The 26579-nt window shown below is 35.3% G+C and overlaps 1 protein-coding gene across 4 annotated transcripts in view; it reads right to left on the reverse strand.

Moving 5' to 3' along the window:
- Positions 1–1264: 1264 nt before the first annotated feature.
- The window catches only part of Pcmt (Protein-L-isoaspartate (D-aspartate) O-methyltransferase), a 76619-nt gene continuing 51304 nt past the window's right edge, over positions 1265–26579 (reverse strand). For 3 of the 4 annotated variants that reach the window (XM_089093716.1, XM_089093717.1, XM_089093718.1), the window contains 4 exons: positions 24723–24843; positions 19929–20017; positions 9778–9950; positions 1265–2872 (listed from right to left, as the gene is read on the reverse strand). In XM_089093716.1, coding sequence (XP_088949842.1) covers positions 2839–2872; positions 9778–9950; positions 19929–20017; positions 24723–24843 — 417 coding nt within the window. In that variant the 3' untranslated portion in view covers positions 1265–2838. Of the gene's footprint in view, positions 2873–9765; positions 9951–19928; positions 20018–24722; positions 24844–26579 lie in introns of all 4 variants that reach the window. The other variant, XM_089093719.1, reaches the window with a different exon arrangement.

A 26579-nucleotide genomic window follows, 5' to 3' on the forward strand; every position in this document is an offset into this window, starting at 1 on the left:
TGTTTTTAAGATTTGCCTCTTGGGTTTTGTCAAGGCAATTAAAATGAACAACGCATTGCTTTATTCATTTATCCGTTGACGCACGTTGAAATTCTATTCAATATGTACATACTACTTTTTATAACACATTGCTGAATAGTTTAATAATGAAAAAAATATGCAAAAAATTTAACTTACTACTAGTGAGATGATAAGAAAATTTACTAAAACGTCGCTCAAATTCTTTTTAGAAAAAACTGTTATCATTAATTTTGGTAAACATAACAGTATTTATTTAAGCTTTTTCTTTAAGAATAGACATTATTTTCCAATAGCCTTTTACAAGGCTTAAGATAAAGCTCCAACAAACAAACAGCGGGGAATAATGATTAAAGGCTAGTGATTTAGTCACACGTTTTAATCCGTTTACTGGCTGGAATAATCCTCCACGAATTCTTTTTTCTCACTTTTTTTTTCAGAGCGTTTTTAGGAAGACTAAGGATTACATAAATTATTTCTTAGATCGTACTACCTTAGCGTTTACAAATAAACTCCCTTAGAACTCATTCTGTGTTTATCTGATGGCTCAATAACAGCTGGGATGTTTGGCATTAATTGCATTAAGATGTTAGTGCGTCCTTTGAGATATCTCCCTCCCTCCCTAAGAACAAAACAATCAGAGAACCCCATTGTTGAAGTTTAAGTGCCTTTTTAAGTTTTGTAATTTGTCCATTGCTTACAGATAGTATTTGTTACTGGGAAACATATGGACATTTTTCGTGGGGGAGTTTTCTGCAGGGGCGGAGGGATTATCTGGGAGAATGTTCAAGGGGAGAAAATTTTTGGGAATAATTTCCTTTCAGCGGGAATGAAGTTTCCTTCTTGTTCCATACTATATGTTAATTACTATTTACCAATATTATTTAATTATTTTTTTACTTATAAGATAATTTCAATCCTAATCCTACGAAACTGAAAGTATTCTTCAACTTCTTTGTATAGAAAGTTCCCAGCATTAAGAGGTCTTTTAGCTTGAGTCATAAACATAAGCAGGAGGCTTGTTTTAGCCCCCTCCCCACCCAAATTTCTCGATATTTATATAATATTCACCATAATGGCCTATGTTCTTCTTACAATCCTCTATTTTTTGTTTTAATTTTACATTTATCACGTTAACTCTCCCCATTGTTACTCTCCACGTTAACTCTCCATACATGTGCCTGGGTTGAGCGGTTCCCAGTAACCCCAACATAGTACAGGCGTTGTTTTACAGTAAAAAACAAACTTAAGTTGGTACATTTTAATGCAAAGCTCAAATCACAAAAGAATACACACTTTTTATATCACAAAAAACAATCACAAAAAAAACAATTTATGCTTGTAGCAGACAACTTCAGTAGACTAACTTTCATAGTTAGTCTACTATGAAAGAATTCATACCCATGTCATACCCGGATCATTTGATCAATCCTAAACCGAATAAAAAAAAAATTACGAGATTTTAGTATTTACAAGAATAACACAGAAAGTATCTATTAATTATTTCAAACAGAAATTATTATTTTATCAGTAGTTATATATTTAGTTTATGATATGGTTATTTGATTTGTCCATAGGTTAAAATATAAATTGTCATTAAATATGAATTAAAAATATCATTAGTAGACTTTATGCGTACAACGAAAGAGAAAAAGAACAAATAAGAGAAAAAGAAAGAGATTATTGCCAATAATTCCGCAGAAAAAAGTGCATTAGTTTTATTTGTTATTATCTTTCATGTCTGTTTGTGAGATAAGAAAAAATCTTCTTTTTTCAGAAGAGACAAATAATCCTGCTTTTCTAAATGCTGATTTATTTTTAAACGATATATTAACTTAATATATCGTTTAAAAGTAAATACTAAAAAGAACGAAAAGTTAGATTCCACTTTACTAGTTCTTCTGTGTGAAATTTTAAGCCTGTAATAAGGAGAAAGAGGTTTGGCGCCACAAATTTTTACAAGTAGTTCTTCTATTTATCTGTGCCTTAAGCTTGTCTGACACCACACAAGAAGCTAGATCTGTCAACAAACAAGAAATTTGAAGTTTTATGTTTAACATACTTCATCCAAGTATATTTTCAAACACTATTCTAACATATACACATATTTGCGAAAAATTTGATGTTTCTTTTTTCTACTTTTTAGACAGATTTACAAAACATGAGTCTCATTTTTCAGAGATACTTTTTTAGAATTTGATTGAAGCATCACTTAACATCCTAAAAGTCCGCTTCAAAGATTTTTAAACAAGACTGAATTCAGAATCAGAATTCAGAAATTCGACCAAACCAAGTTATCTGAAAGGATGCATGCTGAAGCCTAAGGCCCCAAAGCTTGACAAGCCATTCCAATAATTTTCCAATATAATTAGAATAAACAAGTCCGAAAAATATTTTCATATTAGTTAGTACTAACAATGAAGATTCAGCTTTAGTTTTGAAAATGGTTTTATATTTAATAGACCAAAGTAGGCTTAGTTGTCCAATTTTCAACCCATAATTTAAAATGAAAAAAAGCCTTGGAGTCATCTGCCCATTTTGTAAAGTAACAAAAATGTGGTCAAAATACACAGAGACAATAAGTGTTTGAGATGAAGGTGATCAAGTTGGAGGAGACACCCAAAATTTCAATATTTCACAGCCACCCGAAAGATAAACATTTATCACGACTTGTAGGGGCAAGCTCTATCTCCTGAATTCCATTTTGCAAAAAGCGGATAAAGCCTGATTAAAATTCAATTAAAGAAAAATCTTATTTACACCTTAGGACGTTATACACCAGAAACAGCAAAAAAAAAAAAAAACAGTTATGCGACCATTTCATAAGTCTTTTACCTTGAAAATCTTCCTTCTCCTGAAAAAAAAATACCATTACTTTAAGCTAGAAAAGAAAAGCGCAAAATTTTAGGACACTGCAATTCATTACACCTACAATTCAATCCCTGCAGCACTTCGTAGCTTCTACGCGCATTCCCTACATATCAATTTTTTTCTGCAAATTCCTCCACCCAGTAGGTACTTATTCACTCTGTAAAATAAGCGGTCAAACTGTTTGGACTATTTGTTTTCTACTTTATACCATATCTAGTTGATAACCAAAAAATAATAATAACAAAAAAAATGTTTCTTTACATAGAAGTAAAGAGAAATCGCTGAAGCTTAGAACGAACTGAAACTAGACAAACACCAAGACCTCGTGACCCATAACCATGGGTTACAGTTTTGAAGCTACTATATCTATATCTATCTATATCTATATCAGCTACTATATCTACAGGATTGGATTTGAACCCTCTAAAGACACAACAAAATCCTAGCTTCTAAAACTTGATTTAGGTAGACCCTTCTTATATAAGCGAATGACAAGAACATAGCCCCTCCCTCAAAGAAGCCCAATCGTGCACGGACGCCAGAGATAATGACTGTAGCTTTTGATCAAGTGATCTTGAACGACTATCACCAGTTCACCTAATAATTAGGCTGATGAAGAGATAACCCTGCACCCACACCCCCAAGGTCCGATCAGGTTCAGACCATATAACGGCACAACTAGCTCATCAAGTTCGGCTGGAACCTGGTAGCCCCTTCAAAATAATATTGGGACCCACCTTTCTTCTTTCACGCAGATGTCCAGCCTCCTAATCTTGGTAAAGTATTTCTAAAAAATTAACTGCTACTTGTGAGCTTGTGACTAGGTTTCATTGATATCCAAAATGCTCATTTGGTAGGTACCAAATGAGCTCATTTATATACTCATTTCGGTATAGGATTTAGGTACCCCTCACCCATCCGCCTACATAGATTATATTGGTCCCAAACCTTAAAAGCAATAGAAGACCATTAGCTGATACTTCTCATCGCGTTTGGTTGAGATTGACAAGCCTCTTCTGGTAAATATGCTGATGAAAACAATTTAGGAGCACTCTCCCCTTATGGAAGTTGGGTGTGTTCAGGTCCAAAAACGAATAAGGCAGAAATCAGCTCTCCCTTTCCCCCGAAATGCCTAGAATACTGATAAACTGTGTTAGATGTCCTGATTAAACTAATTTACATTTCCCCTTGCCTATTACCAACAGAGATAAGTTTGGTCCCGTACCACAAAAAGCACAGCCGTGACAACAGTTCTTACTTTTCACCAAGTTTTAATTAGATCTGCCAACCTGATCTATAAGAATTTACTACGACGAGAATAGAGGGACTATTACTATAGTTGGGTCATGTACGGCAAAACTATAAGAAATTAGGCTACTTATACTCTCCGCCATATCAAACAGTTCGTGGTAACGAACTGTAAGTAAGGAGCGACCCGGCTCGATAGTAACCAAAACTCTAAAAACGGAATTTTGATGCCAATAGATACACCAAAAGAATCAAATTTTTATGCTGATTTCAAATAAATAAGTTTCTATGACTCGAAATAGGATTCGAAAACGGCTGTCTGTGGAAGTCCTAAAAAAAGAACGCAGAGACCTCCTTCCCCTGCCCCCCCCATAGAGGACAGAACAGACTTGGACTCCAAAAACACACGTGCGACAGTATCTAAAAATCCCTATTGAGCTTCTAGATTCAACAACCCTTTCTGAAAGACACCTTGAAAAAAAAGGGCTCACCTCTCTCTCACAGGGGCTGACTCCATCGGTGACGCATAAAATGCAAAAACAATGCATCCCATGTTACTTCTAATTAAATTTGGTTGAGTTTCAACAAACCTTCATTAAAACCTGAACTAATGGACTCCCCTCCTTCAAAAGGCTCAAATAAGGCCATGATTCCCAAAGCGGGAACTAGGACAACAATTTTTAATTTTCAAAAATCATGGCTGCGGAGTCAGACACAACATAGTAAAGTACGAAGTCTATTCTGTAATAAACGAACAATTTAAAAACACGTTTTGTGTTTTTAATAGAGTCAATAATGGTGTCAGACCAAAATGAAAGCTGCAAAACTGGAATCAACATGGTCAAAAATCCCATAAAGAAAAATTAGTCCCCCATTTTTGCATAGGAAGCACTGACGTGTCTCCTTTTTTACGCTTTTTCGCAGGGGCGGCCGTACCAAAACAGTTGAGTTGGGAGAGTCTTGGGAAAGGGCCGCCCTTTCGTGACCAAAGAGATTGTGCCATAGAAAAGCGGCGCTTTTTGCCTTTTTGTACCAATTTTTGTCCAGAGAAGGTCAATATGATATAGAATAATGCGACAATACTTCCTCAGGAACTGGGCAGCTGAATATCCTTAGATAGTCGTCAATGTTTAGTGGTTTAAAATCATAAACACGTGGTTTTGAGCCCCCCCCCCCCCTCCAACTTGACATACCGATAGTTTCCAATCGACGAAAATTGGCATACAAGATGACACAACACATCGTATCTTTTGAAAAGTTACTTCTCTGAGGTATGTCATGATAGTGACTCCGTTACCTCATTCCCTGAAATGTTGTCCTATTCCTTTAGATGTCGTCATAAACTGGTTTTCAGAATATTCCCTGCATTATTAATTAGCAAAAAAATAGTAGACTTTATCATAAACTGAAAGGGCAAAATAATGTTTGAAATTTAAATATTTCATAATGGACAATATAACTATTAATTTGATTTTTTATCTCTAACTCCTCAAAAATACAAGGGATAATGTGTCTTTTTCAGGGAAAATTTAAAGCAGTGCGAAGTAGAGCATATATTTAATGCCCTATTTTAAGAAAATTCATGTTGACTTCTTTGGTTTCTTCGCTTAAGTCAGACAAAGATCTGTTTGTAAGGTTTATTGTATGCATTTTTAGAAACTAAAACCGAACAAAAACTAATCTAAAAAAACAAACATCTTCCTGACGGAATTAAAGAGCGAGGTTGAAACAAAATAAACCAAAATTATTGTTTCGCAGTTTACGCAACACATATATGAAAAACTGATGCGATCGAACCGACCCGTTATATTTTCCTATATTTGTGTAATTCTGTAAAACTAAAAATATTGTGAGAACTGGGCGATTTTGAGTTTTTCTAGATCGACAGGCTGCTTGAGGACTTTTCCACTCTTAAACCTGTTTTGTTGCATTAGTTTTGTGTTTTCAGCAAAGCGGTAGTTATACGTATTAAGGATGGATAAGACTAGACTGATCAGTCCCTCACCAAAAATTACCTAGTGCTTGCAAAGAACCGTTTTTGTTGCTTCGATCTTTTACTCTTTTCTTGACTTCGATCTTTCAAACAATTCAGAATGTCTTTGGCCTTTGGCCTTGTCGGATACAGGCTATAAAAACTACTGTCATTAGAAAGCAAGGCAGACTTGTTAGTCTTACAGGTAATTTTGCTGAAAACATCGTATCTGAAATTTTGACAGCAACTGGAAGTTTTACGAAATTTGGTCCTCAGACTACTTGCAAGAGAGTGGTATACATATAGCTTTGAAACAGGATAATCACATAAACCCGATAACCTATAACCAAGGCCGTATCCGGGGGGAAGGGGTGGTTACCCCATCCCCTGAAATGTTTCTCCAACTCTAAAAACGTAACGAAAATGCATCTAAATAAGTATTTATGCCTAAATATAATTTTGGCAAATATTCTTAATTTAGTTGAAAAAATGTTCAATAGCTCTGCTAGGCCGAGAGAAAATTCTGTAGCACACGCGTGCCCAAGATGGAGGGAGCAGCTCCATTTCATATGTGGCTGATCAAAGTTAGGGGAGTCTATGCCAGGTCTTAGGTTCATATTTATCATGGTTACGGCATGCACCACAACCCAACAAAGAAGTACCACCCATGGTAACTGGAAATTTCAAAACGCGTAAAAAAACTGAAAAGCGAGAACGAACCACTATTTGAAGCTGATTCAGAAATGATAACTATGATTTGAATTAATCTTAATGGTAAAAGGTTATTACGGACAGGAAATTTCAAAAAAGGGCCTGAAACCCCATAAAAATGGTGTCGGGTCGAAATAAAAACTGCAGCACTGGAATCTTCGTAGCAGAAAACCTTGTTTAGGAAAATTCCAGCCCCCCATCTTGAGCAGCCAAATGTGTGTGTGTGTGTTTGCACGAGTCTGTGCGCTTGAGTACTCTGCAAAACAAGCTTAACTAATAGGGCTAGAAACATGAAAGTTTAAATGGAACAACTTTCAGACAATGAAACGTTGCATAGACAATACAAATCCAATCTAAAAACCAAAAAGGTAAAAATAAAATGTCATCATAACGAGCCGTCAATTGTGCCGTCAATGCAACTGTGTCGATCGATAAATCGAATCGACCGATGAATTGTGTCGTCATGATAAATCTTTATGATGATCTTTTTCCAGTAAAACAAAAGAATTATGAAAAGCGCATCAGTTGTCACTGGAATAAGGAGTGAATCAGTCAACCCCCCCCCCCTTGACTTTTTTGTTCCTTCTAGATTTTTTGCGTTTTTTGGGTATTTTCATTTAAAAAATCGAATTACAACAAAATCATTCCCCCCCCCACATTTTGAAAAACATATTTTGCCACCCCCCCCCCCCTTACATTGTCGTTAATTGATGCTCCTGGTGAAGGAGTCATCTGCCATAAGTGGGAGGTTTTAACCCATAATCTCATGCCTAACATTTAGGTGTCGTAACCAATTTGACGACGATATCATCAAGGACTGATGAGTAACTGATCAAAACCAACGCACAAATGATAGCGGTCATTGCTTTCCGTTACGATGACGTTATTATACAGCACAATTTTATCATAAATTTTAATTATCCATAATCATCTTATTGTAAACTATTTTGAAAGGTAAAAAATTATCTTAATTGCACAAAGTTAAACATTAGTTCCATAAAATTGGAAAATGAAAAGGAAACAAAGACAAAAGAAGGTAATTTGTCGTTGACGTTGGACATCTGCCAATAGCCTAGTTCCAAGAATGTGAACTTCAAGGAGAAAATTTGTCATGGATACTCCAATTGTTTACAAAATAAAAGTTGATTTGATCATCAGGAATGTTTGCCGACGAAGCAATAGGCAGCAGCCTTTTTTGAATTCCTCTTACACGGTTGAAGAAGTTCAGGACAAACTTGAAGTCAGCTTAAACCTCATGGATGAAGAAAACTTTCAATGTTGCTACAGACAACAATTCTACCCAGGGTCATTAATTATCAAGGAGGAAAAAACTGTTATACTACCTACCTGGCCAGTAAAAACCGTACAAATCTGTTTGCAAAATCAAGCAAATCTTATTGAAGTACAACAGGTGAATACAGTTAATTCAGTGAAAATGATGCGAGTGGTTTTGATTTTGCACTGGACACCCATATTAGCAATGCGTTTGCACATTCAACCTGACTGGTCGAAAATATGTAATGATTTAAAATTGTCAGACCCCCGGATTTTAGTTTCAAGTCCAGAGATGAAAGGGCTCGTGACAAAAACCGAGAGGTCCCTAAATCTGAAATGCAAACACAGAGATACGTTAAGTATCTTTTTAAGGGAAAGAGGAGGAGTGGAAATAGGCTGTGGAAATCTTTCGATATATAAGCTCCTTCTGTTAGAATTAAAGCCAACCCATCAGCAGATGAGACAAGACGTTCTCATCAAACGCAACGACGAGTCCTTAATTCTGCTTCCTTTTTTCTTCAGTATTGAAGACAAGAAGATGTTCAGGAAATTTATAAATTTGGAATTTGAGCATCTAGAAATGAATGCACACCATAAGCGACTTGTTAACTCAAGAATTCGTGTTTAAAAACCTTGGAACTAATAAAGTCGACCCAAGAATGAAACTTTAAATCTGCTGGAATTATGAGCTAGCTCTCGCCAACTCGTATTTGGGAGCAGGGGTGACAACTTTCTCTGGTGCCCCTGAAAGTGGTAGGTGCAAATAAAGGCCTTATACTGCTGATTTCAGTCGCCGTCCAGCTACAAGGTACAGGATGGCTGATCAGCCCAAATCAGCGAGATAGTTGTCAAAGCTTCAGTTGCGAGTATTTTTTTTTAGGGATGGGCAATGGGCCTATCGCCCGGCCTTGTGGTAGCTGTGTCGAACTTAGTGCCCCCGGTTGCCAAGCAGAAATGGTATTTTGCGACATATACTGCCAATATTGAATATATTGAAGCCAGTAATGACTTCCAAAATTATTACTTGGGGTATCTCTGGAGACATAAAGAGCTGGTCGTAGTGGAAAAAAAGGTCCTTGGGAAGCAATCCAAGGAAGGAGAAAGGTCTTTCCTTGCTAGTGCCAGTTCTGAGTATCAAGAACCTTTGAGGCTCTACTACAAATGGGTAAAATTGGAGAAAGTCACGCATGAGGAAGGAAGGGGCACAATCATCCCAGTGGCTACTGGTGCTTGTTGTCCATTTCTGGACCCTATTTCTAGTCAAATGCATATTGCTTAGGAATATTTAAGTATGATGTCCCTCTAGCTGTTGGATGCTCCTGACCGAGTTTAATAATTGCAGTTAGTTTTGTAACTTTTTTGGCAGCTTCTTGCACCATTTGTAGTATATTATGTCCATTAAAACATCCGTCTCACTGATGAGGAAGATATCGGTAGCTTTAAAAATATAGGCCAATCGTTAATAGCACAGTCCTCCCCAGGACTGCCATACTGGGTAGAGTAATTAAAGAATGAATCCCTGTTGTCAAACTCTTCACTCCAGATAGGACAGAGTAGAAAACGATCTGCAACCACTTGGTAGTAGAATTGATCACTGTTATCTATATTAAGAATTGATATGAGTTATCTATATTAAGCTTACTAAAGTGCAAGGTTAGTTGAATACTCACATGCAGGCTTACCACTTTGTGTATTGCAAATCCTTGTCAGTGAGAGGCACATACATGACGTCCATAAGCGACTGGCGAACAATTTGTCCATCAATCAATTTATCAATTTGTTCTAGTGCTTGCATACCCAACTTGTTCCCGACTGGTATAACCATTCTTCCTCCCGGGGCTAACTGCTTAATAAGCTAAACCAAAGTATAAAAGCTATTAGCCGTAATCAGCAAGGAGAAGTCTCATGCACTAAACAACAACTTTAAGCTCAACAGACTTGCTGTGACTGAGCTAATAGAGTCACACCACTGGCTCCCACCTAAAATAAAAGGAATGGTGACACCAGGACTCGAGCCCCGCCCCGAAGAAAGATTGCAAGTCCAGCACCGTCCAAGAAATATTATATTACAATCCCTCCACTTATAATTATGGGCTATACCTACGGCTGAAAAATAGCATTACAATTATTCTCGCAGTTTCTCGCTCACAAGCAAAATAAATTTAATGTTATACTTCAAGGCTATAAACTTAGAAAGCACAGCAATGTTTATAAATTATAAAATTGAAATTATATTTAAAATAAAGTTAGAAATATTTCTCTGCTCTTTTGAAGAAGAGGAGACAGAGTGAAAATTGTATCTTAGTAACTTTAAATTTGTGCAAGAGGCTATCCCCAAACCTGAGATGATAAAGAAATCAGGTCAGGGTTTTTAAATAGGCCGGGCGAGTTCTCCTAAAACACTCGTAAAAAATTTCGAAATGAATATACTAGATTTTGATATAAAAAAATAGGTTTTTTTAAAACTTATCGCCATTTCTCTTGAGTTATTGCCACGAGACATGACACAAAGAAAATAGGACAAAAAAAGGGTCAGTCAGTTCACGACCCTCTTGAATTTGGTTAACTATTTTTTCTGTTTGTCTTCTCATTCGTTGAAATTTATAAATTCATTAATTTTTGTAAGCTTCCTTTCCCAAAAGAGGATGAGGTTTTACCAGGAGATTCATCTTTAAAACATAAAAACAACAAGACCCGTGTTGCTACCATCCCTCTTAAGGAGGAACGGAACAGAAACAATCCCGGCTATCTCTTCCATGTTAAATATTTTTAGCTTGTATGATGACAACAGACGCATTAAGGCATCAATTTTGGTTTCTGTTCCCCTGATCTAGCAATATAATCTGAGTTTGCTATTTTTTTAATATATTTTACTTGGCTTTCTAAATTAGACTTTTTCATGCAAAATCCATTTCAACTTGTCTGAGGAAACGGTAAATGTAAGTTTAATAAATTTAACACGGACTTATGGATGATTTTGAAAGTAACAACTTGACTTTTAAGTTTTTTTCCTAATTAATTCAAAAAAGACATTTTGATTAGTTTATTTAAAAGGTGTTACCAGCAGTTTTACATTAGTAACTCCTGAGAGGTTGCATATTTAGTTTCAGTAGGCGGGCATAATTACCGGTTTTCAGGTGATAAACGTTCAGGGTTCAAAGGAGCATTCCTATGCTCCGTCAAATTAGGTTGCGATCAAAGATTTTGAAAGAAGAGAAAGGCAATTAAAGAAATTGACCTTGTTAGTTCACAAAAGTGCTTTGTGAAAGATGGTAAAGAAGCGTAATAAAAGAGGCATTGGCTTGGTTACTGTACAGAAGCACAGGGAAAAACTAAAGCAAATATACAAAAAGCTTGGAAGACCACGACTTCCAAAACATTTACTCGAACGAAACATATCTTCAAGAAGAGCCTGCGGCAGAAATTCCAAGACTGAAAGTTACAGCTGCGGGTCGCAATTTAGAATCGGATATTTTAAAAAATTCTCGCTGGATGGTTAATGTGCCCTATTTTCTAAAGAGCTACGAAGAACTGGTAATCAAACATATGTAAGTACCGCTTGATTAATTTTGTAGTATGAACCTTTCAAAGACCTTAGACTTATTATAAGTTTGTGTGCTTTTAGGGGCTTACATCCGAATTCTCATACTTCTCTTAGGAAGTTGTTCGGATGAATTAATAGATTCAGACTGAAAAACAAACCAACACGGGCAACGGAGGAGAGGGCAAATACACATTTTGTGTTTAAGTTTATTTAATGGTTTTCCTTCTTTTTAAATTCTATTCACCTAGAGACTTTCAAATTAAAACACACTGAATGTGCCTTATGAAAAAGCATGTGACTTATGACCCTTCAATTTTTGTCGCACTTTGTCCCTAGTAGAAAAAATGTTTAGAAATGTAGGATAAACCGAGGAAGATACAAATTTTTTGTCGCAAGGGGAAAGGTAGGGGATTGTAGCCCCCTAACAAATAGCACAATTTCTAGGCATACAACTATAATTCCTTCAATTCTGCAGATTAAATCTTAAAAAATGGACTTTGATCTATGACCGTCTACTTAGTCACTGGTAGATCCAGGGATGGGCCTACTATCGTACGGGCAACTAAAGTACCTAATAACGATTTATGGAATGTAATTTTTTTTTTACTTTTGCTTTGTATGTTTTAGTGCATAATTTTACATAATATTTTACCGGGATATGCATAAGACTCTAATTTTTGACAAAAAAGATTAAAAAAATGAGGGGGGGGGGAGGTTACTGAAGCTTCAAAACTTATAACTCTTTAATATCTATCCGACTTAGTCCTAGTAGAAATTTCTTTTGATAATACGGGATAAAGATTGGAAGTAAAATATTATTTATCGCAAGAAGAGGGGTAGAGGATTGCAGCGTCCTAACAAATAACACTTTTTCTAGGCATGCAACTATGATTCATTTTATATTGTAGTGTAAATTTAAAAAAAAAACTAGACCTTGATTTATGACCTTCTGCTTAGTAGTATTAACGATTTATTCCACATAGTTTTTTTTTCTTTTGCCTTATATATTTTAAAGTATTGTTTTATATAATATTTTATCGGAATATGCATAGCTTCACATAAAATTTTGACGGGGAAGTAAAATTAATGCGGTTCTGTGGGGGGAGGGAGGGGGAGGGGGGTTGAAGATACAAAAACTAGGTTTCTAGGCCATAATTTTCATTCTTATTATGAGAAGCAGTTCAGGTCGTCGACCTTTTATCGTCAAGTTCAGCAGATAGTTCTAAAATAAGAGCAGCGAATTTAGTTTCTTCAATTCATTTCCCTTGTAAAAAAAAAAATAAAAAAATTTCATTAAAAAAAAAAAAAAAAAAAATAAATAAAATGAAACGAAATAAATTTAAAAAGGGTTTTATTTCCATTTTAATTTATTTTTAAATGTAGAGAGGTCAAAGAAAATTTGTATGCGTAGACCTATTTAATCTGGTAAATAAAAAGTAGATGTCGTAACAAGAAGTGAAGAAAGCGATGGAAGTATTTCATAGGTGTTGCTTAATTAGTTTTGTAGTGTCGTTTTGACACATTTTTTTTTTCTACTATTAATGCCTTACACTTCTTGCAGTCGTTAACAACAGAAACTCGAGTCTTATACAAGCAAGGCTGTATCCAGGGAAGGGGTATATACCGGGTTTGAATCCTCCGCCCCCTCCGAAAATTGTAGCAAAAATGCGCAAAAACTTTTTTGGTATATTTTTTTAAGTTTTTGTTACCTCCCACCTCCAAACAGAAATACTAGATACGTTCTTGCTTATAAGTACAAATAAAATCTTATGAACATCTTTGCTCACAATTTCCGTCACGTAGTTTTGCTATATATGTTCTAATGCATAGCTTTTTTTTTCTTCTTTTTTTTACGGGGAGTTGAAAAGAAATACAGTATGACTGGTCGAAGATTCGTAAAGTAGGTTTATAGATACATTTTGATGGATTTTCTAGTGAACTTTTCTAGATCAAAGTGACAAGGAGCGCTGGAGGACTGGAACCACCAATAATTCGTATACTATTTTTTCTGACAGATTTCTCTCCTTTTAATTTCATTCAAATGATAGCCTTTTCAATAAACATAGCTAAAAATGAACAGATACAAAGAAATGCAAATGCAAAGAAAATGAAAGGAAAGCGCAGAATGTAGGAAATTTCTCAGCGGTCCAGTAATAAAGAAATTGTGCGATTTTGCAAGAAAAGCAATTGTGCGAACCACTACGCATGCCATGTCGTCAGAAGATCTGATTAGAGAGTTAAACGCAATTCCTTTACATTTTCTTCGTGGGGACCACAGACAGTATCCATCTTGTTGTCAGTTATCCGGAAAAATCGTGGAACTGGAAACTGAAAAAATTCCAAGCAGTGCGTTCATTAGCCATATATATGAAGCATTTGACACCCTCATTAGACGAGCTCGCTTACTGATCGGAAACGGCAGAAGTAATTTGGCGGAGTATTTTATGTCCATTGTTGCTAGGTTTATAGGCGGAAAAAATATAATGGCAAGCAAAAGGGGACGTTATAACACCCGTATTACTGCTGCAGGAATACGGTATGCAAAGGGGCATTTAGGATACCAAGAAATTCTTAGAAAAGGTATAGGAGCAACCCAAACTCATCAATTGAAAAAACTTAGACGTGCAAGAATTATGGCTAGCTTAAGGAAAAAAAAAATGTGAAATCAACAAGCATCTTTCTGGCAGTGCTTTAGGAAAGATAGCTCGCTGAGAAGATAAAAATTATGGTCCCAATACCATTGCTCTACATCTTGACGCAGAATCTTTTGAAAATTCAAAAGTCTGTTTCGCAGTGCATACAGTATTCAGAGTCAGAGGTTGGCCGGATTTAACGAGCCGCACACCTTTAGGAACTCTGTTTCAATAACAATTGGCTGCTACAGAGAAAAAATAAAATTAATTTTTCAGTAGCAGAGCTTATTTGCAAGCGGTATGTTAAAACAGTAGCTCCAGTAGTGAAACAAATTCTGTATCCTAAACAACACAGAATTAAAGCAATGGAACACGGTCATATCCATGAACCGAAGGCAAAATCGTCTTTTGAAATTAAGTTTGACTGCAAAATTAGTCCTGCTGGCTTATATACCCACAAGTTTTACATTTTTGGCTGCTAGTCCGGACGGTATAGTACTGTTCCCATCTGGTGAAAAAGCCTTAATAAAGGTCAAATGTCCCATAACAGCAAAAGAGCTGTGTATCACAGAATGGTTGGAATCATGGAAGTCCGGTTGCATTGAAATCATTGACACCAGTGAAATGAGACTAAAGAGAAACCCCAGTTGTTATTACCCGATTCAGATGCAACTTAAGTGCTCGGACAGCAAAACTGCATAATTTGCGTTATATTTTGATAGAGGTTCAATATATACGGAGCGAATAGTTCGTGATAAGGAGTTTTGGTCACAGAAAATGCTACCAAAGCTAGAAAGATTCTTCTTTGAAGCACTTCTGCCAGAAATAGTTGATGGTAGAGTTCCAAGAAGCATGGACATTCGGGAACCATTCCTTTGAAGCAATTAACTTAGTTTCGTATAAATAAATGATTTTTTGTTCAATGAACTCAGCTTGAACCAGTTTTTACTATCATATAAAGCATTTTTACTATCAGCTTGAATTAATATTTACTATCATATGATAGTATCGCGTACCTCTTTGTAGGTTTTTTTTTTAAACAATGCTTTACGCTGCAGTTCAGTACACTTTTTCTAATGATTAATATAACTATTAAAAGGGAACATCGTAGGCATATACATTTTAGGGATCTATCTTTCACACATATACAGGGCTCCTGAATGGGGGAGAGGGTACAAGGAGGTTATGTACACGATCAGAAGACGTTGACAGAAGTAGTAAGAAGAGTTAGTACTCGTAATCTCGTACCAATAACAGTAGTAGCAACAGCACAAATAGCATTAACAGAAGAAGTAGTTGCATCATGTACATAGTGCTCTTGAGTAAGTCAAACCTCCCCCTCAACATATCCCATAAATTTTCAATTAAATATACGACATTGGTCTTGTGATATTACTGATAGGCACCTTTCACAGCTTGCATGCAAATAGTGTGTTTTGATTTAGTTCAATCTTTTTTCTCGATATTCCCTGAAACTTTCACCTTAATAACTTTATACCACCATAATACCGTAATAGCCTAATTAGTAGCAGTAGAAGTATTAGTAGGAGTAGCGACAGTAGGAGTGGTGGTACACTCTAAAAAATTAATTTGATTTCCAACTAGTTTCTTGCTGGAATTTAAACCGGTAAATTTTTTCGTTGAAATTTTGATTTGTGTTTTGGGTCCATCAAATTTTTGAAATTACCAAGATTTATGTATTTTTCATCAGAAAAATGTAATTCCCAACGAAAATAGGTTTTATTAATCTATATTGTTTGGATTTGTTATGGATTGTTAATGTTATTATTGTTAATGGATTACTTCTTTTGCAACTGGGAAGTATAAAATATAGTTATTGGTACTTTTAAATCCATTAAATTCTCACAATTTTAAATTGATTGCAAATCTGTCCTCTTTGGGGTACAGTGGTAGTTTGGGGCCATAAAATGGCAGAAAACTAGACTTTTCTCTGGCCCAACGTGTATGGTCATTTAAAAAACAGCGTTCAATTTACGTTTGAATTAGCTCTCTCCCAATTATCTTGGACATTCGCTTTGATACAATCACCTCTGTGAAAAACAAAACAAAAAAACAGGCCTCGACGATGTTTCTCTGAAAAAAAAAAGCGAAACTCCACATTTTGAAGATTGGAGCTTGAAACCTCTATCGTAGAGTTTTCTGACATGATTTTTTTATGAAGGGATTTTCAATAAGATCGCTCACATTTCTGGGGGTGTTCCCCTTTTTTTCAAAAACCAAGTCAATTTTCTCAAATTTTTAGTTGTGGGTGGGTAACAATAAATTGAAATAATTTAGTATAGTTAGAATCAGTATAAAAAGCCAATACTGTCGGTTTAGCAAATGGCAAGAGAATTTCATTTTTAGCTTTGGCGGATCTTGGCCCAAATCACTTTCAACTTACAGTTTTTTATCAAATAAAATTTGATAATATTCTCTTGCGACCTCATTTTTTGTAACCTCTTAATTTTATTTAGATAAATAGACTAACAAAAAGAAAGAGGATCAATTTGAAAGCTGGATAGTAAGTTTAAATTTAGTTTTTTCTTTCGCTGTTCTGTTAGTTTTTAAATGTCTGAACATAAAAGGGATTTAAGTTCGAGGTGGAGAATTGTCCTGTTATGAAAGAGGTACATTTTACATGGCCGGTATAAAATCGAGACATGGTATCTATGCAGGCGGGATGATTTTTGAGTATATTTAGTCTTTCTGTAAACTATTCTAAGGAGTAGGAAATTGCATAAAGATAAGTCTACACCTGTTATAATCTATGGAAGCAATAAATATTTCTGTAATTTTGGTTTGAATCAGACTTTCTTTTAAGATTATTTGCATAATAATTACATATAGAATTGGTTAAACAAAGCGATCCTTTGCCAGGAGCTTTCGTTTAAAATTTACTGTATTTTGTTTCATTTTGTATGCAATTTAACTGATCATTTTGTTTATGTGTTTTTCACTAAAAGTATTTAAAAATAAACTTATTCCTACAAAAATAAATACTCTAAAATATTGTTCCTGTCCCCCAACCAACCCGGGTCTTTCGTGGTCTGCCCCCCCTGGAAATTTTCTCCTGGCTCCCGCGCTAAATACGTGTCTTATTTCAAGTTAAATTTTTATCAAAAGACCTAACGTTGTTCTATAATTGATCCTTCTTCTTTTTTAAATTTCTAGTTTTTCTCAATTTGACTAAAAGCTAATACTGAGAGGGAAACAAAATTCTACATATCTGTCCGCTTTTTACCTTTTTTTGCGATTTTGTCTTTTAAAATCAGTTGAGAGCTTGAAACCCTGCTATTCAAATTTTACATAGTCTAGTTAAGGACCGCCTTCTAAGCCCGTTTGTATTCATCAAAAGATAACCGCCCCATTTTTACGCAGCAAAATCTCTTCTGTATAGCTAATTTTCGGTTTTCATATCGTCCAGCCTTAAATCCTGTTATCTAAGGCTGCTGTGTCTAGTTTTTTTTTCTAGGAAGCTGCCTTCCAAAAGACGTACGCCAACTTTGAACGATTCCCATTTCTCAACAGGTCCTGACAGAGACTTTACATCATGCAGCTTAAACATCCACAATTTGACAGTCTCTAATATCAAAATATCAAATTTGAAAAAATAAAAAAATCTCAAAATTTAACTGAAAATCTCAAAAGAAAAATCTTAAAATTCTCTCAAAATCTTCAATTCAAAGCCTCAATTTTCTCAATGCAAAAAAAACATCAAAACTGAAAAATCAAAATTGAGAAATCCTCAAACCCCCCCCCCCCCAAGAAAAAAATCTTGAAGGCTCAAAATTTATTGAAATGTGTGCCGAACTTCAGTGGTGTTCATTGTTTACTTGTTCTGTGTCTCACACGATAATAAACTATCTGACCAGATCATTTTCAAATGTAGCAGCACAGTACAATGCCAGTGCCACATTCATATGTATAGTACCACATTCCAACTGTTTTCCCTTGGCGTTTTACAGTCAAAACGGAAAGTAAATAAACCAATAAAAATGCAAGAAACCTATTTTTCGACAAAGAAACCTACTCGATGATTCATTTGGCATTCTTTTTGCAAAGCGCTAAATGGAAACGAGAATTAAAAAACCAACTGCTGAAAACTAGCAGTCCTATTCAAAGTAGTTGTAGATGTTTGGTTTTGGAAGTGGTGGCCTTAATAGCGAAGACCTGAACACAGGCGTTATAGACATCATTTGGTTTGAAGGTTGGTACCCCTCCCCCAGCGCTTCTTGTTAATTTTTCCAGTTTTAAAGTTTAATATTCGGTAAAGCCTTTTTTATTCTTGTTTAGTTAATGTTTCTTTCGGATTGTTTTCAAATGATTTTCACTAGATTAATTCTTTTCTTTAGAATTTGCCGGGAAAGTTTATTTTTTAAAATATGAGTCTTGACTTTCGAAATGGTAAAGGTAAAAATGACACTGGACTTTAGCAGTCCCTATCGACGGCACTGATCTCCGCTTCATGGCCCTTCAGCCAGGAAGTGGAATGGGGGTGGGGGGGGGCAACCTGTGCTTTCACACACCCTTCCTGTTTACCTTCCCAAGATTTCTCCATGTAGCCATTTTAGAGCTGGGTCGAATCTGGCTGAGCTTAGAGAGTAATGCCACTGACCCCGATTCCAAACCAAACAACCAGCGACCAAAGGACTCGAGCCCCTGTCCTCACGGACAAAGAATTTCAAATCTAGCGTGCTAACCACTCGGCTACAACGGCTCCAAAAAATCTATATTTATAGATAATGAAGAAAAATGGCGTATCTTATACATTTTAGGCAAATAGCTAGTTGCTTTCAAATATATTTGTTTTTGGCGCGTTCGATACAACCAAGGGGTAAATTGTGCGTTTTTTTTATTAGAAAATTCAGCGCTTAAGGTTTTAGTGAGAAAATTTCCAGCAATTTTATACATCAAATTTCCGCCTCGAATTTAGAAGACAAGTTCCTAAACCCTACCAGATGTTAATCCATAAATTGTATGCATGATAAGACTAATTTTAATGGGGGACGGGGTGGAGGTTGGTTGGTCAAATTCAGAGAAAATTTTTCGACGAAAATCGTAGGTTTTTCTTCAAAATTATATCTTTGCCTTAAAAATACATCCAAGTCTCGCCGACCACCATAAAGCAAAATTGCTTTGGATTACCGATGACTCCAAAAGTTTAGTGACTTACCGGGGTAGAGATAGGTTTAGTATATTTTTATAAAAACAATTAAAAACTGGTTGTATAGAATTAAATATTAATGATAAACACAGTTATTCCTCTTTCTCACCCCAACTGCTTGGTTCATAGAATCCATATTTATGAAAGCCAAAAATCCAACAAAATCATCCCAGAGACGACACTGGATGATTGTTATTGTCAAATAACAGTTAGATTCAGTAAAAAACCGTGTTTGTATAGAAACAATTTCCTTAAAAATTCTTCGGTGATGTCATACGTAGAGCCAAGAGTTTTTCTTGGGGAGGGAGGAGGGTGAAAAGTGTCCAAAACCGATAAATCCCTATTTTTGGGGAGCCCCCTCCCCAACTTTATGCACATATTATACAATTTTGTTTCTCTTGGAGGAAGGTAGCAGTATGGCCTCCTTAAGCCTCTTTTAAAGCCATTATTGAGGAGGTTTTGCTACTAAAATGAGTTGAGAAAACTGACCTCATCTGGCACACCTTGTTCAGCTGCTGCTCCCACGTGAATGGCGTTGTATGGTGCTTCTGGTTCGTATCCCTTTCTTCCATCACCAACTAAAAATAAGTTACTTTGTTGAAAGAAAATGTCCTAAACAAACCTTCGTCTAGAAATACCAAAAATTAAGCAAGAAAAACGGGTTTTATTTTCTATAAAGCAGTGAATATATTATTATATTATAGCAGTGTTTATTCACTGCTTTATCAAAATTAAAACCCGTTTTACTTGCTTAATTTTTCGTAAATGGAAGAGCAGTGTGGTCTAAGAAATTATTTTCGTCTAGAAATAGAAGTTTAATCTATTCCGAAAACCGATTTGATCAAGGAGGCACACTTGTGCCTCTATAAAGAGGCGACCCACCACAATGTTAAGCGATTTCAGGTCCTAGAGGTCGCAGAGAGACGGCGGTAATCGCATTTTGTAGCCCAAGCTCAAACTAAGAAACTTGCAAAATTTCATCCTCCTCCGACTTTATCTTCATGGGGTAAACTGGGCCGGAAGTTTCGACCCTCCCACCACAGCCCCCCTTTAACGTTGTCCGATTGGGCTGAAATTTAGAGGTTAAGCTTTTCTAGGGCCCGGGAGCTTATCCTCGAAATTTTAGCTCAATCCGATCACTCCTTCCCTGTTTTCAAAAAACCAAATATAGCCACTTAAAATTCATTTCTTTTTTTTTATTATCCACGCCTACAGGCCACAGTTGGCAACTGATCCGGGTGAATGAGGACTCATTCGAAGCAGAATTCGACCTGTTAGGGCCTTTTGATATTTTCAGACCGAAAAAACTATCCCCCGAATTTACATTTACGAAAAACCTCGTTTTCCTATAATAGCCCATGTTAATTTTTCCCACCACAACCCCCCTTTAACGTTGTCTGATCGGGCTGAAATTTAGAGGATAAGCTTTCCTGGGGCCTGGAAGCTTATTTTCGAAATTTCAGCTGAATCTGATCACTCCTTCTCTGTTTTCCAAAAACCAAATATCAAGTTTTGTGGGAATTTGCTTGCGTCAAAAATACATTCCATTTGCTAAAAAACAATTACAATTGTGTCTCTTTAGTCCAGCGGTTGATACTCCAGACTGTCAGGTGGAAAACCCGGGTTCAATTCACCGTCAGAGCAAATTTTTTATATACTGAATTTAAACTTTAAAAAAGAAACTCAGTTTCTTTTTTAAATTATTTGAAAAAAATTACGTTTTCTAAAGAGTTAAAGAGGCTAAGTTACAAGGTCGACCCTTAAAACGTACAGGGATTAGGAGGCACAGTTGGGGGGCTGTTAAAGAGGCTGAGTCACAAGTTCGAACCTTAAAACGTACAGGGATTGGGAGGCACCCTGTACGACGTGATTTGAGTAATCAGGAATTAAAAGTCTTAACACAAGAATGTTCAAGAGCGGGGGTTTGGGGGCGGCAGCCCCCCAACTTTAACTCCTGACACGATCAGCTAACAGTTAGTCAAGCAATAATAAGTAATAAACTGTACAAAAACGTGCAGAAATTATTTGAAAAAAACTACGTTTTCTAAAGAGTTAAAGAGGCTGAGTTACAAGGTCGAACCTTAAAACGTAAAGGGATTAGGAGGCACAGTTGGGGGGCTGCCGCCCCCCCAAACCCCCGCTTTCGCAGCCTTTAAATAAAAAAAGTTTTTTAAACTGAAAGTAAGGAGCGACATTAAATCTTAAAACGAACAGAAATTATTCCGTATATGAAAGGGGCTGTGCCCTCCTCAACGCCTCGCTCTTTACGCTAAAGTTTGACTTTCTCACAACTCTTTTTTTAAACAATAAAAACTTTAGCGTAAAGAGCGAGGCGTTGAGGAGGGCACAGCCCCTTTCGTATACGGAATAATTTCTTTTCGTTTTAAGATTTAATGTTGCTCCTTACTTTCAGTTTAAAAAACTTTTTTTTTATTTAAAGGCTGCGAAAGCGGGGGTTTGGGGGCGGCAGCCCCCCACCTGTGCCCCCTAATCCCTGTACGTTTTAAGGTTCGACCTTGTAACTCAGCCTCTTTAACTCTTTAGAAAACGTAGTTTTTTTCAAATAATTTATGCAAAGGAAAATTAGTTTTTATGGGAGTTACTTCGTGGATTTAAATTTTAGGAACAATTCTTTGCGCTTTTCAGATATCATTTCAACCCTTATTCAAAAGAGTTTACTGTTGCTCGTAGGACTTCTGTAAAGGAATTTAACAAAAAAGCTAGGAATGGTATATGGCTTTAGTGCAACTTTTTCTGACGCAAGACATTCATAACTTTAATATCCCTAATACATTATTGTGTACAACACCACCTAAGCTTTTGGATAATCCTCAAGGGTGAAGCAATGGTTAGTTTTTGATGCGCATCGTCATGCTTTGTCATTATCTCTATACGAAGTTTATCTATTTTTTTTTTTTACTACTTTAACATTTCAGGTGTTTGTAGTGTTATCAGAAGCGTATTAGAAGATAAAGCAGCCCTAAAACTAAAAAAAGGACAGAGCACAATTCTTCGACAGAAAATACACCGAAGGTGCGATTAAAAAAAAAAAAAAAAACTCCGAAAAATACGCTTTTCTGACAATATTAATGCTCAACAACTACAGATAAGCGCCTAAATGGTGCAAACGCAGGCAACACTACTTCGCTGTAGTCACAGTTACTAAAGCAAGTTTTTAGGCGGCTTTCACACTAAGCACGTAATTGTCTATGCAAACAGAAAATATACAATTTTCTATGCAATTACGTCTTCTTCCTCCTCTTCTTGTTTGGATTCGTATCAAGACACTCGCGTAATCTCATCAGCAGAATCAAATTCCGATCCCTACAGTGTGTTAAGTACTTTACTGTAAATTTTTCCTTTCATACTTGTATTTTGCACACAAGACCTACGTAAAAATTCACAAAACCATCAGAATCCGTGTCAAATAAAAACATTTAAAAATTAAATAGGTGCGATGAAGATGGGAGATTCAACCTTTGATTAAGCATGAGAGGCTTTCTAGGAAAGGCTTATTAATTCATTTCCAAAATTTATCAATTTTGTTGCTATATTGACTTTCCCATTACTTTTTCATAAGAGTTGACAACCCTTATAAAAATTCCTATTTCCTAGGTTACAGACCTACATTCAACTTCAGAACTCACCATATTTTTAAAATTTATGATAATCTGCCATTTACATAATTCTCCAATCGCCATATTTTTTAAATGTTCGAAATTTTTTCAAGACAACTTGTAAAAAGCTGATTATTCATTTATCTGTAGCTGCCAATAATAAAAAGGCACTTAAAAGCAGATAAGAATTTTCATTGGTAAGGTAACTCGCGGAATACACGTAAGCTCGTCTACAGACGACGCGACGGAGATTTTTGATCACCCGTGGAAATTATCTTGAGGAATCAGAGATCCCTCTCCGAAATTTTAAAAGTTACAAAAAAATCAAAACTTTTTGGCTATTAAACTTCTCATTTTATTGGACAGGTTGAAATAACCTTTTCACCTTTTTTTTATGGATTTTCGAAATTCAAATTTTGCAACATGTAGAAACTACAATTTTTTGAAAACTTATAGCTGTAACTTGAAATGAAAAAACAAGATACTATCATCAGATTCATTAGTTTCAGAGATATGCATAAACCAGAATTATGAAATTATTTACTTTTTTCTTAGAACAGTCTGAATTTACTTAAAAATAGGAATATCTTGATTATTTTAATGATTTACTTTCTAATTTTTTGTATTGATTGTGGCCGCCTTTTAAAAACTGTTTTAATTAGCCAAGTTTTATGCTTTTACTGATTGCGCAGTAATTGTTGCTCTGCTTGATAAAACAAGGCCAAATATTCGATTCAAGCTGCCCCAAGGTTGGGCGAAAGGCCTCCTACCTATCCCTCCAAAAAAACCTAGCAACTTAAACTTTGCTTTTGAGAGTCAGAAGCACAAATCTGGTCATTGTTGGCGTCATCAGCAGCACTCATATGGGAGGAGCCTTAAAAGGATGAAGCCCTGGCCCCCACCTCTCAAAACACAAATAATTAGGAACATTCTGCCTTAAAACTGACAGCCTTATCAATATAAATTTTTTAAATACAGAAGATATTACGTTTCACGCGTTCTATTCAGATATTTAACTCACAAAAATGGTCGATAATACAAATTTGCAGAAGATTTGTTTTTCTCGTCAGAATTCGTTAATAAAAACAACTAATATTAAGATTTTAGATCCTCCCCCTCAATATCTTAAATTTTACAATCCATCACTTTCGATTTACGCATATGTTACCGTGAATGTCCGAAATCTGGTTAATGTCGACATTCATCGGTGAATGTCCAAAATTCCTTTTTCACTGCTTGGATTCAAGCTTTGCGAGTCAGCTTTTTCAGTCTTATGCAAGCTATGACGGTAAAAGTTAACAGTTAGACTAGGTTAGATTATGTTAGTTTAGATTAGGTTAGGTTAAGTTAGATTAGGTTAAATTTGGTTTTGAAAATCAGAAATGAGTTAAAAACCTAACTTAAGCTAAACTAAACCAACCTTACCTCGTCTAATTAAACCTAATCTCTCATCATCAAAACTTACATTAAACTGAAAAAGTTATCTGGCAACGCTGACTAAATCCAAGGAGAAAAAAAGTATCTTGAACATTCACCGGTGAATGTTGTTATAGTTGTGAAAGTACCGGTTTTTGAATAAAGTTGTTCTCTACAAACACTCATTCAGCAGGTAGCATTGTGAAACACACAAGGAGGATAAAATAAATGCCTGCACTTAGATACTTACCACTAATTTTTACCCTCCCACTGGCTATAAGTTCAGGAGCGTGCTTCTCAATGTTTTTTACTGACTGTGTCACTAAATTGGGAACATGCTCTATCCCAATCACTTTCCCTTTTTCTCCAACCTAAAAAAAAAAAAACAATTTATTTAAAAAATCTAAAGTATTATATTTCTATAATAATCCTGCACAAAAAAAACAACTAGGGGCATGATAAACCGAATAAAAACAAAATAACGATCGACGGCAGTTAATATCAGACAGACAAATCGTAAATACAATTCAATATCAGCTTGAAGACAAGCCAGCTCTATGGTTCGACCCTAGTCTACAGAATTTCCCCAGATTGACAATTATCCCAAAATCCTTTTTCTTCATTATTTTCCTCAAATATTTTTTGACCATAAACTTTCCCCCAAAAATTATTTCCTTATTTATAACAGTTCCTTGCATTCCAAAATAAAAAAGGCTTTACCCACAAACATTGAACCCAAGTAATTGCCTAACATTTGCCTGCCTCGTCTGAACGATGCAGGCAATTTTTTACAAGCGGTAGCAAAATATTATCCGATAACAATTCTTATTATTATTTTTTTTTTAACCTGTGGACACTATGCATGACCGATTAATTCCAAACTTGGATATAAATATATATATATATATATATATATATATATATATATATATATATATATATATATATATATATATATATATATATATATATATATATATATATATATATATATATATATATATATATATATATATATATATATATATATATATATATATATATATATATATATATATATATATATATATAATTTTTTCTCAAAAACGGCTCCATATTTTTTTTTCGAAAATTGACATCTTGGGACTTTTTGGCCTAAAAAAACATCTAGATAGGTCACGAGTTTTAGAATATTCGTTGAAAGCTTTAATTCTGGAAAGAAATTCGAAGCCATATTTATACGAGTGACATTGTTTTCTAGAAGGCTTATAGAGCAGAAAAACGGAAACTCCAAAAGTATTTGCAAATTATTATTTGCAAAAGCATTATTGCTTGTAAAATCTTAGAAAAGAAAAGCCAAAAGTGTTCAGCTTAAAAAAGATAGTACCCAGTAGAACAACTTTGTAATAATATAAATGCGTAAATATTCTTCGAAAATTTATCTAGAGTTAGACACAAAAAATGTAAATTTACTATCGTTATAAATGATAATTCGTTGGAAGAAAAAGAAGTTTTTGTCCCACCACCTGAACAATTAACAAATCTACGACCTGGACCATCATGTAAGATTAGACCCATAAAGGAAGCAAAAGAAAAGGGCCTTGGCAAATAGTCTGAAGTAATAAAAAACCAAAATGAAGAAGAAATGTGGTTAGAAGATAATCGACAGCGAGAGTCAAAACGTGTCAAAATTGAAAATGATAGCGATGATGATTGGGTTTGGGATTTTGACATGGATAAGGTCACCAATGCTTCTCATGCCTTTGTTAAAAAAAAATAAGGTTCGGCGATGTGTATTTCATAATGGCAAAAGACAAGCCGAGGCAAAAGTCGATGTTTATAATTTATAAAAGCTACAAGCGATGAAAAAGCTATAAATAAAGACATTGGAGTTTATAAGGACGTTAGCGAAGAACCTGATACTGCATCAGCCTCTGTTAAAAAAAAATAACAACAAAGGTTCGGCGGTATGCTTTTCATAATGACAAAGGACAAGCCAAGGCAAAAGCTAAAGGTCTAGTAACAAAAAAAAACGTCAATAAAGGTGTTCGACATTTTAAAGGAGCTTCTAGCGATGATATAGCTATAAATTTAGACATTGGAGTTTATAGCGACATTAACGAAGAAC

The sequence above is a fragment of the Artemia sp. Qi Xiang Cuo genome, chromosome 8 (assembly GCF_049724085.1).
Source record: "Artemia sp. Qi Xiang Cuo chromosome 8, ASM4972408v1, whole genome shotgun sequence".
Taxonomy (NCBI): Eukaryota; Metazoa; Arthropoda; class Branchiopoda; order Anostraca; family Artemiidae; genus Artemia; species Artemia sp. Qi Xiang Cuo.